This window comes from Pelophylax lessonae (assembly GCF_965119305.1).
Source record: "Pelophylax lessonae genome assembly, chromosome: 3".
In the NCBI taxonomy this organism is placed as follows: Eukaryota; Metazoa; Chordata; class Amphibia; order Anura; family Ranidae; genus Pelophylax; species Pelophylax lessonae.
In genome coordinates this window covers 236,278,038-236,293,414 of record NC_138770.1, presented here as the reverse complement: position 1 = coordinate 236,293,414, position 15,377 = coordinate 236,278,038, and the positions used below count along the sequence as shown (strand labels likewise).

General features: G+C 45.3%; 1 protein-coding gene across 3 annotated transcripts in view; it reads right to left on the bottom strand.

Moving 5' to 3' along the window:
- The window catches only part of MED12L (mediator complex subunit 12L), an 837,051-nt gene that overhangs the window by 97,365 nt on the left and 724,309 nt on the right, over positions 1 to 15,377 (bottom strand). For all 3 annotated transcript variants that reach the window (XM_082251515.1, XM_082251517.1, XM_082251516.1), the window contains exons 32-34: positions 14,330 to 14,441; positions 9,792 to 9,881; positions 1,326 to 1,435 (exon numbers count right to left, since the gene is read on the bottom strand). In XM_082251515.1, the coding sequence (XP_082107641.1) occupies positions 1,326 to 1,435; positions 9,792 to 9,881; positions 14,330 to 14,441 (312 nt within the window). The remainder of the gene's footprint in view (positions 1 to 1,325; positions 1,436 to 9,791; positions 9,882 to 14,329; positions 14,442 to 15,377) is intronic.

Genomic DNA, 15,377 nt, shown 5'->3' with positions numbered 1-15,377 from the left:
GAACTCCTGATCTGCATACTTTCTCCATGGCAGTGACTTTGAAATGATTAACGCCTCTGGATCAGAATGACATTGAACTCTTTCAAAATGATTATCTTGTTGAATGTAACTGATAACTACTAACTATAGCATGACCTACTGTAAATAATTTAAACCTTCACAGACATTTCTAAAGTAAAAATTTTTTTTATTAGATTTGTATAATGATGAGGGGTTAGAACCCCTATCAGGTTTTTATTGGTGTTTGTGCCTCTGCTAGGGAGATTTACTCTCTCTATTTGTCCTTTTGACAATTCTCATTAATACTAAAAGTAAGTCAAAATCTAAATTTTTCACCAGAAAAGGGTTAGTGTGGAAATCTTCCAATGGAACGTTTGTTCTGATGACAACTAAGGGCTCGTTTACAGTTGAAGCAGCCTTTGCTACCCCACAGAAGAGTGATCTATGGTCGCCTTTCAGAGGGCATTTGATAGGTGGCTGGGTGGCAATATGTCACCTACTTACTGCCTATTTTAATCCTGTAAGCCCACGCCACAGCATTACAATCACATGCATTGCACGAGGTTGCAGTTGGTTGCAGTGTGAACATGTTCACTTAAACAGTATGACAAAAAGTATAATTTTTGCAGTAGCTGTGAAACAAAGCATTGTGGCACGTGTAAAACTGCTCTGGTTGCTGTGCTGGCTTAAGGGGGGGGGCAGTCAGAGGGGAATAAGGTGTAAATGGTCTGCAGTAAATCCACTCAACTGCCTCTTTTTGCCAGGGCCAGGACAAGGGGTGGGCAGGAGGGACAGTTGCCCTGGGTGCAATGGTTTATTGCAGAGATGGGGGGGCGCCTTGACCCTAACCCTAAGGAAAGGGGGGGGGCACAGTTTGGCTTCCTTGCCCTGGGCTCTGGGTGACCTTGTTCCAGTATTTCTTTTTACCACCATTTAGTTGCAAATGTAAACTAGGCCTATTGGGGGATTTTCTCTTTATGCTACTTCTTGTAGTGTCTACATGACGAGAAGGAAAATTTTCCTAATTGTATACTGAGACTCAACAATTCCCTACTATATCCAAAAGAAATAAAGTATTAAACACTGGTAAGTGTTTCCCTGCGTCTGTGCCTTTCAAAAATATTCATTATGCCTTGCAGAAATAAGAAATGTAGTTGGTAAACTCTGTAAAACAAATTTCATGCACACAGTAGTTTGCTGTCAATTTATGTGATTCTTAGCCTGACACTCCCCCTGCTGGCAACACAGAAAAAGAACCAGATTTCCTAAGATGACACTAGAACTACCGTACTACAGTATATGTATAATTATTTGGTGAAACTCACTCATTCGTTTGCAAGTCAACTGTGCCTGATGTTATTATCTGAAGAAGTAAAACAGCCCAGTCTGCAGTCCATTGTGTGCTTCTCTGTACTGTGTCAAACATTCCTCCAACCTTTATCAGAACAAAGAGAAGCACAGTATGAACATACTGTACAGTATAGAGAACAACTTATCCTAAATCAAGCCATATCATCCCATCATGCTGCCATAATATGATGGCTAGTCACATTAATATTCTTCATACAGAATAGAATAAACATATTATGCACTAGGCAGTGGCACTAGATGGTGTAACAGTTAAAATACTACAAACTTCCTCCGGCAGAAGGTAAAACACAGCAGACATTTAAAAAAAATAGGATTAAAGTGAAACATCTAACCAAATTTAATTTCATGACATACTGAACACAGTATAGAAAACTTAGAATCACTGCCAGGTTTTTACTGCTGTTTGTGTACCCAGTGGGGAGATTTCCCCTCATCTCCCATCTTGATGACCACTCAGCCAGTGAGGACAATTTCCCCAACAAGGGCACAGACAGCGATAAACATCCATATACCTGTATATATGACTGAACCTCTCACATGTCCCATTGCCTTGGTGGCAAAGGGTAGTGTGTGACTTATTATTGCCTAGTGTGTGTGTCATGGTCTTACCTCCTTGCTGTTCTCCTTCGTTTGACATGTGCTGGCGGCCATCTTGGTTTCTGGGTTTCTTGTAGCCTCCCACCCTGCGGCTCCTCCTTCCCACTGGGAGGAGCTGGATGCCTAGCTCATATATATAGGAGGTCTGTGGATCAGTTCCCTGCTTGGTCCTCCTGTGTTCACATGCTACTAAGACTGCTGCTACTTCTGGTTCCTGTTCCTGGCTTCGTCTGACTACCCTGTTGGTTCCTGATCCTGGCTTCGTCTGACTACCCTGTTGGTTCCTGATCCTGGCTTCGTCTGACTACCCTGTTGGTTCCTGATCCTGGCTTCGTCTGACTACCCTGCTGGTTCCAGACCCCTGGCTTCGCAAAGACTCTGCATCGGTTTCGCCATCCGTTTGGACTTTTGCTTTATAGCTTGTTTTTCAATAAAGCTGTCTTATTTTCACTTATCTGTTGTTGTACGTCTGGTTCATGGTTCCGTGACATTAGGACCAAGCCATGAATTCTGATGGTACAGGGCCATCCTCGCTACCCACGCTGGTTGCCAGACTTGATCAGCAGGATCACCTGTTGGGTCGGGTCGCCGTGGCGTTGCAAACCCTGCTTGAACGCACGGTACCACAGGCCATGAATTCTGACGGTACAGGGCCATCCTCACTACCCACGTTGGTTGCCAGACTTGATCAGCAGGATCACCTGTTGGGTCAGTTCGCCGTGGCGTTGCAATCCCTGCTTGAACGCACGGCTCATTTCGCTCCCGTTGCCGATGGTTCGGTTGTCGCTCCTGGGTCCGCTCCGGTTGTTGCGCCAGAGTCTACCCCGACACCTGTTGTTGCGCCTGCGGTGTTTCGGGGTATGTCCGGTTCTGCCCCCCTTCCACAGCGCTTTGGGGGAGAGCCAACTCAGTGCCGAGGTTTCCTTAACTAGGTGGGCATTTATTTCGAGTTGCTGCCACATGCCTTTCCTACTGAGAGATCAAAGGTGGGCTTCCTGATCTCGCTGCTCTCGGACAAGGCCTTGGCCTGGGCCAGCCCTTTATGGGAGAACAACAATCCGGTGGTTGCCGAGTTTTCCGGTTTTGTTGCTTCTCTTCGGAAGGTATTCGATGTGCCGGCTCGTGCTGCCTCTGCTGCGAAGCTCCTTATGTCCATCAGACAGGGTTCACGATCCGTAGCTGAATACGCCATTGAGTTTCGTACCTTGGCAGCAGAGGTGGGCTGGAATAATGAGGCTCTGGTCGCTGCTTTCTCTCATGGTCTCTCGGATGCCTTGAAGGATGAGGTTGCAGCTAAGGACCTACCAGTGGAGCTCGAGTCCCTTATTTCTTTCCTGATTTTGATTGACACCAGACTCAGGGAGAGACCTTCCTTTAAGGAGAGTCTGCGGAGGCCTCCTAACAGATTGGCGCCTACGTTTGCTGTCCCACCCGTGCCTCCCTCTCCTCCCACGCCTCCTGGGGATGACTTGTCTGGGGGTGAACCCATGCAGCTGGGGTTTGCTCGCCTGTCCGAGGGGGAGAGGGTACTCCGGAGACGCGAGGGCCGATGCATGTACTGTGGTCTCGGTGGGCATTTTCGGTTGGCATGTCCGAACCGTCCGGGAAAACGCTCGCACCTGAGATCCTGTCAGGGGCAGATCTTGGGTGGAGTCTCCTCGTCCCCGGTTTCCCGTGTTGACAAACCACTGATCACTGTTGTCCTCTCCTGGGTCGGGGGCTCGGTGACGACCCAGGCGTTGGTGGACTCTGGTGCTGGTGGTTTGTTCATTGATAGTGTGTTCGCTGCCACCAATTCCATTCCTCTGCAGGCTCGGGGTTCACCTCTGGCTCTTGAGGCGATAGACGGCAGACCCCTTCTGCCGCCACACGTGACTCATGAGACCCTTCCAGTGGGGTTAGCCATTGGTGCCGTTCACAGAGAGTCGGTCTGCTTCCAGGTTATTTCGTCTCCACACTACTCGGTGGTCTTGGGGTACCCCTGGCTCCAGAAGCATAATCCGATTTTCGATTGGAGATCGGCCGAGATCCTCTCGTGGTCACCGCAGTGTGGGGCTAGTTGCATCCATGGGCCTGTCAAGTTGCTGTGTACTTCCTCGGACTCTCTGTTGCCCCCTGAATACGAGGAGTACCGGGATGTATTCGATAAGGTGCGCGCGGTTGCCCTACCTCCGCACCGCCCATACGATTGTGCCATCGAGTTACAATCTGGTGCCGTTCCTCCTCGTGGCAAAGTCTATCCACTGTCGGTAGCAGAGAATGAGGCCATGGAGGAGTACGTGAGGGAGGCGCTTTCACGCGGTCACATTCGCAAATCCTCGTCCCCGGCAGGGGCTGGATTTTTCTTTGTGAAAAAGAAGGGCGGTGAGTTGAGGCCTTGCATCGATTACAGGGGTCTCAATCGCATCACGATCAAGAACGCTTACCCGATACCCTTGATTTCCGAGCTGTTCGACCGTCTTAAAGGGGCTACGGTCTTTACCAAACTCGACCTGAGGGCGGCATATAACCTCGTAAGGATCAAGGCGGGCGATGAGTGGAAGACCGCGTTTAACACCAGGACCGGTCATTATGAATCCTTGGTTATGCCCTTTGGGCTGTGCAATGCGCCCGCAGTCTTTCAGGAATTCATCAACGATGTTTTCCGTGACCTGTTGCAGCAGTGTGTGGTGGTCTATTTGGATGACATCCTGGTATATTCTGAGTCCATGGAGACCCACATTCTGGATGTCAGACGAGTGTTGCAACGGTTACGAGAGAACAAGCTGTTCGGTAAGCTTGAGAAATGCGAATTTCACCGATCCCAGGTAACCTTCTTAGGTTACATCATTTCCGCTGAAGGGTTCTCCATGGATCCTGAGAAGGTTTCGGCTGTCTTACAGTGGCCCCAGCCCAGTGGTCTTCGTTCCCTGCAGCGCTTTTTGGGCTTCGCCAATTATTATCGGAAGTTCATCAGGGACTTTTCCATGCTAGCCAAACCTCTCACGGATCTGACCAGGAAGGGCAGTAATTCCCAGGTCTGGCCGCCCGAGGCCATCCGAGCTTTTGAGGCTCTAAAGTCCGCCTTTGTGTCGGCTCCGATTCTGTCGCATCCCAACCCTGGGTTGCCCTTTGTCCTTGAGGTGGACGCGTCCGAGACGGGAGTAGGCGCCCTTCTGTCTCAGCGTAGAACACCAGAGGGTCCTCTGCTTCCTTGTGGGTTTTACTACCGGAGACTGTCTTCTGCTGAGTGCAACTACCAGATTGGTGACAGGGAGTTATTGGCCATCGTGCAGGCTCTTAAAGAATGGAGGCACTTGCTCGAGGGTTCGGTGGTTCCGGTCCTCATCCTGACGGACCACAAGAATCTGACCTACCTTTCTGAGGCCAAGAGATTGACACCACGTCAGGCCAGATGGGCTCTGTTCTTGTCACGTTTTAATTACGTGGTCTCCTACCTACCCGGTTCCAAGAACATCAGGGCAGATGCCTTATCACGGCAGTACTCCGACCTGTCCAGGGAGGAGTCGATTCCGACTTCGGTCATACCTCCGAATCAGATCCTGGCCGCCATTCGCACCAGCCTGACCTCTCCCCTGGGTGAGCAGATTTTGGCGGCTCAAGCCGGTGCTCCCTCTGGGAGACCCAACGGCAGATGTTTTGTGCCTGAGGTGTTGCGCACTCGGTTGTTGCGAACCTACCATAACTCCAAGACCGCGGGGCATCCTGGAAAGAATCAGCTGTCCTGGGCTGTTTCACGTCTGTTCTGGTGGCCTTCCCTACGTTCCGACATCGCCGCGTATGTAGCGGCATGCTCCGTTTGTGCCCAGAGTAAGTCCCCTCGGCACCTTCCGGTGGGTCTTCTGCAACCCTTAGCCACCGGGGAGCGCCCATGGTCACACCTGGGGATGGATTTCATTGTGGACCTCCCTGCATCCCGAGGCCATACGGTCATTCTCATGATTGTGGATCGGTTTTCCAAAATGTGCCACTGTGTTCCTCTCAAGAAGTTACCCTCTGCACAGGAGTTGGCCACGATTTTTGCCAGGGAGGTCTTCCGGTTGCACGGTTTGCCCAAGGAGATTGTGTCGGATCGGGGGAGTCAGTTTGTGTCCAGGTTCTGGCGCGCCTTTTGCTCCCAGTTGGGGATTCATCTCTCCTTCTCCTCGGCCTACCACCCTCAGTCCAATGGGGCCGCAGAACGATCCAATCAGGCCTTGGAGCAATTCCTTCGTTGCTATGTCTCCGATCACCAAGACAATTGGGTTGACCTCCTGCCTTGGGCTGAGTTTGCCAGGAACACGGCGGTGAACTCTTCCTCTGGGACGTCTCCCTTCTTGGCCAACTATGGGTTCCAACCTGCCGTGTTACCGGAGGTATTCTCTCCCCAGGATATTCCGGCTGTGGAGGATCACCTTTCCGTTCTACGTGCTTCTTGGGTACAGATCCAGAAGTCCCTTGAGGTCTCTGCGCAGCGCCAGAGACTCCAGGCTGATCGCAGACGAGCGCCTGCTCCTTCCTACCAGGCCGGAGACCGTGTATGGTTGTCCACCCGCAACCTCAACCTTCGAGTGCCCACTCCCAAGCTGGCGCCTCGCTTTGTTGGTCCCTTCCGAGTGCTTCGCAGGGTAAATCCGGTAGCCTATGCCCTTGCGCTTCCTCCTGGCATGCGGATCTCCAACGTGTTTCATGTCTCCCTGTTGAAGCCACTGGTGTGTAATCGTTTCACTTCCTCGGTTCCTCGGCCTCGTCCGGTCCAAGTGGGCAATCGTGAGGAGTATGAGGTGAGCAATATCCTGGACTCTCGCCTGGTCCGCGGTCGGGTGCAGTTTTTGGTTCATTGGCGTGGTTATGGTCCTGAGGAGCGTTCCTGGGTTCCCTCCGCAGATGTCCATGCTCCTGCCTTGCTCCGAGCCTTCCATGCACGCTTCCCTCAAAAACCGTTCTTTACTCCGCGGAGGAGGGGCCCTTGAGGGGGAGGTACTGTCATGGTCTTACCTCCTTGCTGTTCTCCTTCGTTTGACATGTGCTGGCGGCCATCTTGGTTTCTGGGTTTCTTGTAGCCTCCCACCCTGCGGCTCCTCCTTCCCACTGCGAGGAGCTGGATGCCTAGCTCATATATATAGGAGGTCTGTGGCTCAGTTCCCTGCTTGGTCCTCCTGTGTTCACATGCTACTAAGACTGCTGCTACTTCTGGTTCCTGTTCCTGGCTTCGTCTGACTACCCTGTTGGTTCCTGATCCTGGCTTCGTCTGACTACCCTGTTGGTTCCTGATCCTGGCTTCGTCTGACTACCCTGTTGGTTCCTGATCCTGGCTTCGTCTGACTACCCTGCTGGTTCCAGACCCCTGGCTTCGCAAAGACTCTGCATCGGTTTCGCCATCCGTTTGGACTTTTGCTTTATAGCTTGTTTTTCAATAAAGCTGTCTTATTTTCACTTATCTGTTGTTGTACGTCTGGTTCATGGTTCCGTGACAGTGTGGCACCATTCTTGCAAGAACTTGTTTTCAAAACAGGGCCCCTGGTATGACCTTATCTGCTGTAAGGGCAAGGATTTTCATGGCTTGGTACTGACCCCCACAGACTTTGTAAAGTGATCAACCATGACCGGAATGTGATGATATTCATCTTCTGACATTTTGAGTGTAAGAAAGCCAAAAGGTCAGTATTTCCAAGGGGACAGATGTGTGCCAAGTTAGAGGTGAATCCAGATCTTAGCCCACTTTGACACATTACAGACTACACAATGTTAACCCACATTTGTCTCTTGAATCAGGTGAATGTTTAGTGGAAGAGAAGGGGAGTGTGGGACTTTGAATGAGGCGCACAGTGGGATTTGCCGTGCGTCTCCATCCCTGTTTCAATAGAAATAAAGAAGGGTTGGGACTTTGTATGAGAGACCTGACAAGACAAGGCTGGCAGGGCAAAAATACCACATTTATTGATACATGCAAAAAATATAAACATGATATATAAGAATACAAACATGATAGGTAAATTATGTAAAAACTAAGATGGTGAAAAAGCTGATAAATAACCCTCAAACCAGATTCAAAGAAACCAGCATGGCAAATTAACATGAGTAAAGAGGTAATTGAATAAAATCATGACATCCATAGACTTGATGCGTTTCGTGGACTAGATTCGCCACTTCTTCAAGAGTAGGTGTATGAAAAATGCCACACACAGGAAGGAGTGTGGGTTGAAGTGATTGAAGTAGTGCTGGTAGCAACATGAAAAACATGCACTGGGTCCATGCCTCCACCTCCAGTACCAGTCACTGCCAGAGTTGCTATGTAAGTTTTGGGAATGTGGGGGCTGGTCTCCCTCTCCCTCCCAGTTTCTACTAACCATCATTATTGCAATTTTCTTATACGCATATTTTTTATAGACACGGATCATACACCTACTCTTGAAGAAGTGGCGAATCTAGTCCATGAAACGTGTCGTGTCTATGGATGTCATGATTTTATTCAATTACCTCTTTACTCATGTTAATTTGCCATGCTGGCTTCTTTAAACCTGGTTTGGGGGTTATTTATCAGCTTTTTCACCATCTCAGTTTTTACATAATTTACATATCATGTTTGTATTCTTATATATCATGTTTACATTTTTTGCATGTATCAACAAATGTGGTATTTTTGCCCTGCCAGCCTTGTCATTTCATGTCTCTAATACAAAGTCCCAACCCTTCTTTATTTTTTTTTAGGTGAATGTTTAGTGGACACCCCAGTGTAAATCTTTTCTGCCTCAGTGAGGATCAGTTCCCTTGACAGAATGAACTGCCAGGTAACTAACGAGTCACAAAATAAATTTAGGGCCAATCTCACACCTCCCTGATGGTATGACATGATGGATAAGTATTTTCCTGTATTTCTCAGCATTGAGGACACCATTGATCCTAGCCAAATCGTCAACTCCATTTACAGAAATACAGCCCCAAACTTGCTCCACCTGCTACAGACAAATATTTCACATTTTGACTCATCAGTCCAGAGCACCTGCTGCCATTTTCTGCACCCCAGTTCCTATGTTTTTGTGTATAGTTGAGTTGCTTAGCCTTGTTTCCATATGGGGAGTATTGCTTTTTGGCCGCAATTCTTCCATGAAGACTGCTCCTGGCCAGAAATCTCCAGACAGTAGATGGGTGTTCATGGGTCTCACTCGTTTCCACCAGATCTATGCTGATGGCACTGCTGGACATCTTCCGATGTGCAAAGGAAATAAGCATGATGTATTTTTCATCTGATTCATTAAGTTTCCTTGGCCAACCACTGCATCTACGGTCGTTAGAGTTGCCTGATCAGTGGTGTCCTCAATGCTGAGAAATATAGGCAGATACATATCCATTATGTCATATCATCAGGGAGGCATTTGATTTGCCCCAATTTTTTTCTGCAGCAGGACAAAAACTCTAAACATACAGCCAATGTTATTAAGAGTTCGTTTCAGCATAAAGAAGAACAAGAAGTTCTGGAAGTGATGGTTTGGCACCCACGGAGCCCTGAACTCAACATCATGGAGTCTGTATGGGATTACATGAAGAGACAGAAGGATTTTAGGCAGTCTACATCCACAGAAAAACTGAGGATAGTTCTTCAAGATGCTTGGAACAACCTACCTGCCGAGTTCCTTCAAAAACTGTGTGCACAAGCACTGTGTGTACCTAGAATTGATGCTGGTTTGAATGCAAAGGGTAGTTGCACCAAAATAATGATTTTCATTTCTTCAGTGTTGTCACATGAAAAGGTATAATAAAATATTTACAAAATGTGAGGGGTGTACTCACTTTTGTGAGATACTGTATTTATATATAGATTGTATCATTGAGATAAAAGTTACCAAATTCAGTCGTAATTGAAGAGCCTCATGCATCATCTGGCGAGCTTTCACATCATCTTGGTATTTCTCCTCTCTCCAGTTACTCAGTATCTGCAGGGAGTACAGGGCATATTCACATGTTATTAAAAATGCATGTGAACTAGAACTATCATGGTACATAAAACCATTCTTCACTGGACACAGCTAAAGGGCAACTCCACTTTCAAGGTAAACCAAAAATAACAAATAGAAAAAAAAATTATACAGCGTATACAATTGCTGCACAAGTCATATTGTAATTGAATGTTATTAAAATGACCTTTCCTTTTCAATCTGCAGTTCTGTCATTTTCTATAAAGTTCACTGTAATATGGCTAACTGGATGTGTTCTGTACTCAGAATGTATACAGAATTCCCCCCAGAAACATCATTTCCTGCTTGTGTGATTGGATCACTGATTTTCCTAGAAGTCTACACTAACATACAAGTTAGGTTTTTGACATCTCCTGCAACAAAAATGTCATTTTTGGTAAGATACTTCCAATAGGAAATAACGTATAAAAGGATGCAGACCCTGAAATTTTCATCATTAGAGCCCGGATTCTGCAGCAGCTGGTTGATAATTATGAAACCAATCCCATTAGACTCACTTATGACATGGGCACAGAGGAACAAACAGTTCAAATGTCAAATTGACAGCAAAGGTGATGTAAAATAAAATTGTTGCTAAAAAAAGAAAAAATTATTCTCTGTGCTTTGGCTTCCAATGCCTCTGGAGGGAAGAGGTGACATTACTGTGTTTCATTGCTGCCTCCTAAGATAGCTGGGCACCTGAAAAAAATGAAAATAGGCCCCGGAAATAGGCAGAGGTACAATCACATAGAATTCTGAGTGTCCAGCTTCACCAGGAGGCAGAACCTGTGCCCTTCAGAAGCACCAGAAGACAGGGGGACGGGGAGTGGGGAAATCTAAAAGATCCCATTCAGCTGCTCAGGGTAGTATACATGCTGTGGCTTCAATGCTTTTCTTGTTAATCTGTGGGTGTGGCTACAAATTGGGGCTTAATTTTTTGGGGTATGGTATAAAAGTGGACAAGGACATTAGGTGTACCCTTACCAAACATAGACCTTCATATCAGTATCATCACTCAGCAGTAATTTCCATCAAAGCTGGCGAATAAAAATAGGCTTTCCAGGTGCCATTGTCATGGTAAATCATACATGAGATTTTAGTGGTTGGGTTTACAGCTACTTTAACAAACCAGGTTTGAGTTATTTGAATTTCAGAGCTTGAGTACATTGTCTTATGTGTTCTGCTTGTATGCAGAGATCTGTAATCCTAAAAACCCCTTTAGGGCCCCCACATACACAGAACCGTCCAGCCTGCAGTGTGTTCCTCCCTGCACAAGGCACCCGGGAGGGACAAGTACAGCACCCAGCCCTGATGAAGTCAGCCTGTCAAAATTTATGGCAGGTCGTGGTTGGACATAGTTGAACGCTATACAAAGTGGTATCAACATTTAGCACACTGGGCATTTAAGGATGAAGATCCGAAACACAGAAGACCCCGGTGTGCTAAAGAACCTCTATGATATCACACATGCAACAAGCCAGGCTACCTTTAGTCGATAGTTAGCAAAAGAGATCAGGGAATGGATGTTCCCTGAGCTCCTCTTGCCCACCATTCAGACACGATCTGTTTTGGTCCTGGGCTCTCGCTGAAGTGGGGGGGGGGGATCAGAGGGGAGGTGTGGAACCGTGCAAGTCACATAAAAGTGATTGGGCAGCTCTATAGCCACCCAGATTAATTTTACATCTCCCTTCATGTTGTGAGTGCTGCCTGTCTGCTGGCATCTCTTTCCACAACTTCCTGGATTCCAGATATGCTTTGCAGTTTCTCCTCTGTGGTTTACTTTTGATTTTAAATACTACATATTCCATGGTACCTTGCTGCCTGTAAGCTGTGATTCCTCTAATGAATCCACCTCTTGAAATTTTTCCTCTCAGCACCTCTGTAGTTCAGAAGTCAGGCTCTGTTAATTCTGTGGCACAGCTGTGTTTATCAACAGGGAATAGTGAATACGTGTCACTGAATTCCAGGAAGTACATATAACGGGATCTTCACAAAGTAAGTCTACAAACTTCAAGAGCATTCAGATTAATAGGAGAAGGTTAGAAATATTTGATATTTAATGTAGAAATTATTATGGTGCTTTTAAAAATGTGACCATAGATGTGCTTAAAAAGATAGGTCTATCTTACTGAATGTTACACCATGTGACCAACAATTAATGCATTAGGGTCCCCACTCAGGCTGTCAAGGCCTGATTAGTTGGATGCCACTGACTAGTGAGGGTGCAGGCTGGGGAAAGGTCCATCGAGACCCAAAGCACGCAGCAGAAATGGTAAGAAATAGCCCAGCTGTCGCACACCTCACCCAGCATGTTCCGTCCCACCCCTAATCATGGAGATGATTTTTAGGGAGTAACATGAAACAAGGTCACGTTCCACCCCCAACCAAAAAGAATCAGTGTTTCAGTAGGTTCCTGTCATTCTGTGTATAAAAAAACTAAGATGGCAGAAGGCTTCAAAGTTCTCAATGCAGCACAACTCACTCACCTCACTTGATTCTTTCCAATGATACTTTCTATTGTCCTGTAACTGTTGGTCAGAATCTTGGTACGAACCTGCGACTGGAGGTATCGTCTGCAGGAACCTAAGCACTGCCCCTTGATCCACTGATCATGGTTGCAATGCTTTGCAGGCTCCAATGTAAAAACTATTAAATGTACATTTTTTTTCAATCAATATAGGTAAATGTATTTTTGCAAAAGGAGGAATTAGCCTTTAAAGGTCAGTATAGAGCAGGGGTTGTAAACTGAGGTATATAAATAAATATTAAAAAATCCTAATCATTTTTTTAGCTTTTCTCATGCTAGCTATCTATATGTAACGTAAAGGTAAACTATTGACAACCGTTTGATACCTAATAATTGATACTGGCAGTGGTACCTAATAAAACTGATGATGATCTGTTATCTGTTACTGTTTACAGCATTGCAATTGTCATGATCTGGTTTTGTTAACTTTTGTATGACTTTCTAATAAATCTTTTGTAAACAAAAAACTGATGATGATATTTGTCAGTCCGTCAAAATATTGGACATCTGTTATTGTAAAAAGGTTAAAAAAACCCTGGTATAGAGTATTTCAATAAGCACTCATTTGTGTCTTTATTTGCAGGGTTTATAATAAATAATATGACTTTCATAATTTGAATGCTTCCTTGTCTATATTTTTGCTGTTGTATTAAATGTTGAGAATTGAATATTAGTCACTAGAGGGAGCACTCAATGCAATTATTCTAAAAGTTGAACTCCAGGCAAATATAACAGACAAAATAATTCCGCTCTATTATAGCTCATTATATTTATTTTTAAACGTATCTAGTGTAAATTATCAGAATTTATCTTGGTATCCTTATCACTTGTTTGCTATTCTTTCACTGTCTAGTCTTCTGGCTGAGGGGACACTGCTGAATTCTTTCTACAGTTTGCATCTGTAGCAGAGAAAGGGTTTTCATCTTCCTAGCTGTGCTGTCTGGCAGTGAAAATTTTAGGAATGGATGGGCAGAAATATAAATAATTTACCAAATAAAACAGTTCTCTTAAATGTAATGTATGTATAAATATATTGATATGTATTTGAATATCTGCCGGGAGTTGAGCTTTAAGGCTTCAGTAACACGTTACCATGTCACGTGGTAGTGCAACATTCATGCTTTATGCTTTGCAGTGTCATTTACGCAAAGCATGGCCAGAACACACATGCAGCGCACCACAACGCACAATAACCTGTTATTTTATGTGTTGCAGGAAACTTTGGAATGAGCCCCCTACTGCATGTGCTGCAATGCACCTAAGCAAACAAAAATGCTTGCAGTGTGTGGCAATACCCCGTGGTATAAATGAACCATAGCACAAGTTGAGATAACATATCGGCTGCAAAGGGAATGCATTTGTCCAACTGATAGACTAAATGTAAAAGCAAGCAAATAAAGTACAACTATGGAGGTGCACTGCAAAGCAGGAAGTAGAACCTTTGTGTGTAAAAAGCTACTAGGATCGCCCCTAATAAACATATATAATCACAAAAAATACAAAGAAACAATGAACTAATAACATTAAGATGTACTGATAAGATTATTTGCATTAAATGTATTTTTTTTATAGGTTGTGAAAATGCTGCAAATATTAGTAGCCAAAAATGTGTGCAGAAATGTTGTCAAGGGGTAATGTAAAATAGCGTCCTGTAAAGATTTTCCCCTAATGTAGCCATAGTTAAGCAGAAAACATTGTTGGGATTAATATGCTTTTAAAATTTTTCTAGAACTAAGATTTACCAATAAATTCATAAACTGTTAGATTTCAAAAGCAGAAACGTCTTGAATTTTGAGACTTTCCAAAATCTTTAGTTGTCACTAATGTCATTTTCTGGAGTTTCCCTTGTTTTTTTTTTTTCCTAAAGTAAGCTTTTCTGCATTGATCCAGAACACTATACCTGATTCAGCTGGTTTTGCAGTGATGTGAGGAGGCCTTCTCGCTGCTCATCCTGTCCTTTTAAGCAAGTGAGTACCAGTGATAGGAATGGGTGCTGACTCAGTAGGGACATGCTTTATAAATTCAATAAAAAATGTTATAACAGGTAAGAGTATAATACGTAACATATGCATGTCTAACATTAGGTCACAGACCTTAAAGTTCCATATCTTACAGCTACTTTGAATGTCACACTACAATATTTTCTCCATATACCATGAAAATCTATTTGGTGATTATAACACATTTTATGGATTTCTTTATTGATTCGTGGCCCTGCCCAAGTTGGGGTGCCACTTGTTTAAATTTGCAGTGAACCTGGACAGTAGCCAGCCAGAGCTTTGATTGCTATTGTTTTCTATGTTTGTTGGGTTGCCCTAAGTCTAGAGCCCTGCTTGCTTCTGCCTGGTGTTAGGGAGTGTTCTCCAGCAGATAATGCAAGACGGTACAATGTTTTGGGTTATGAATACCTAATTCACCCTGGCCGATCACTAGGTGGTCTTTTGCCAGTGATGTGGGCTAAGAAAGAAGATAAATATTTGGGGAGCCCTTCCAGAAAGGTATTTGCCTCACAGGCTTTGCCTAAAGAGGATGTGAGTCCAGTGACCCAGTCTGGAGAAGAGGTCAACTATCCAGAGCCTTTTTACCTCTCAGGCCTGCTGTCTGGGGAAGGCTCATCCATTTCAAAATTAATTCCCAGAGAGTGGGAAATGTGACTATGTAAAGGCCTGGAAGATAGGAAGGTGGCAACAAAGGGGGAACCACCATGCTCAGTCCATTGCTGGTTTCAGCTTAAAGGCACATATTGAAGAATTGCTGGTCTCAGCTTAAAGGCAGGCCATTGGCAAATGGGTGGATTTAAAGGTATTTCTATTTGAGTGGAGTGATTTTTGTCACTGATAGGTATCCTGTAAACCCTATCCCTCTCCCCCTTGGACTTTGAAATCCACGCACTCAAACTTTGCTTAAATGATTTATAGTATTGGCTCGGTTTTTTAGTCACCACAGCT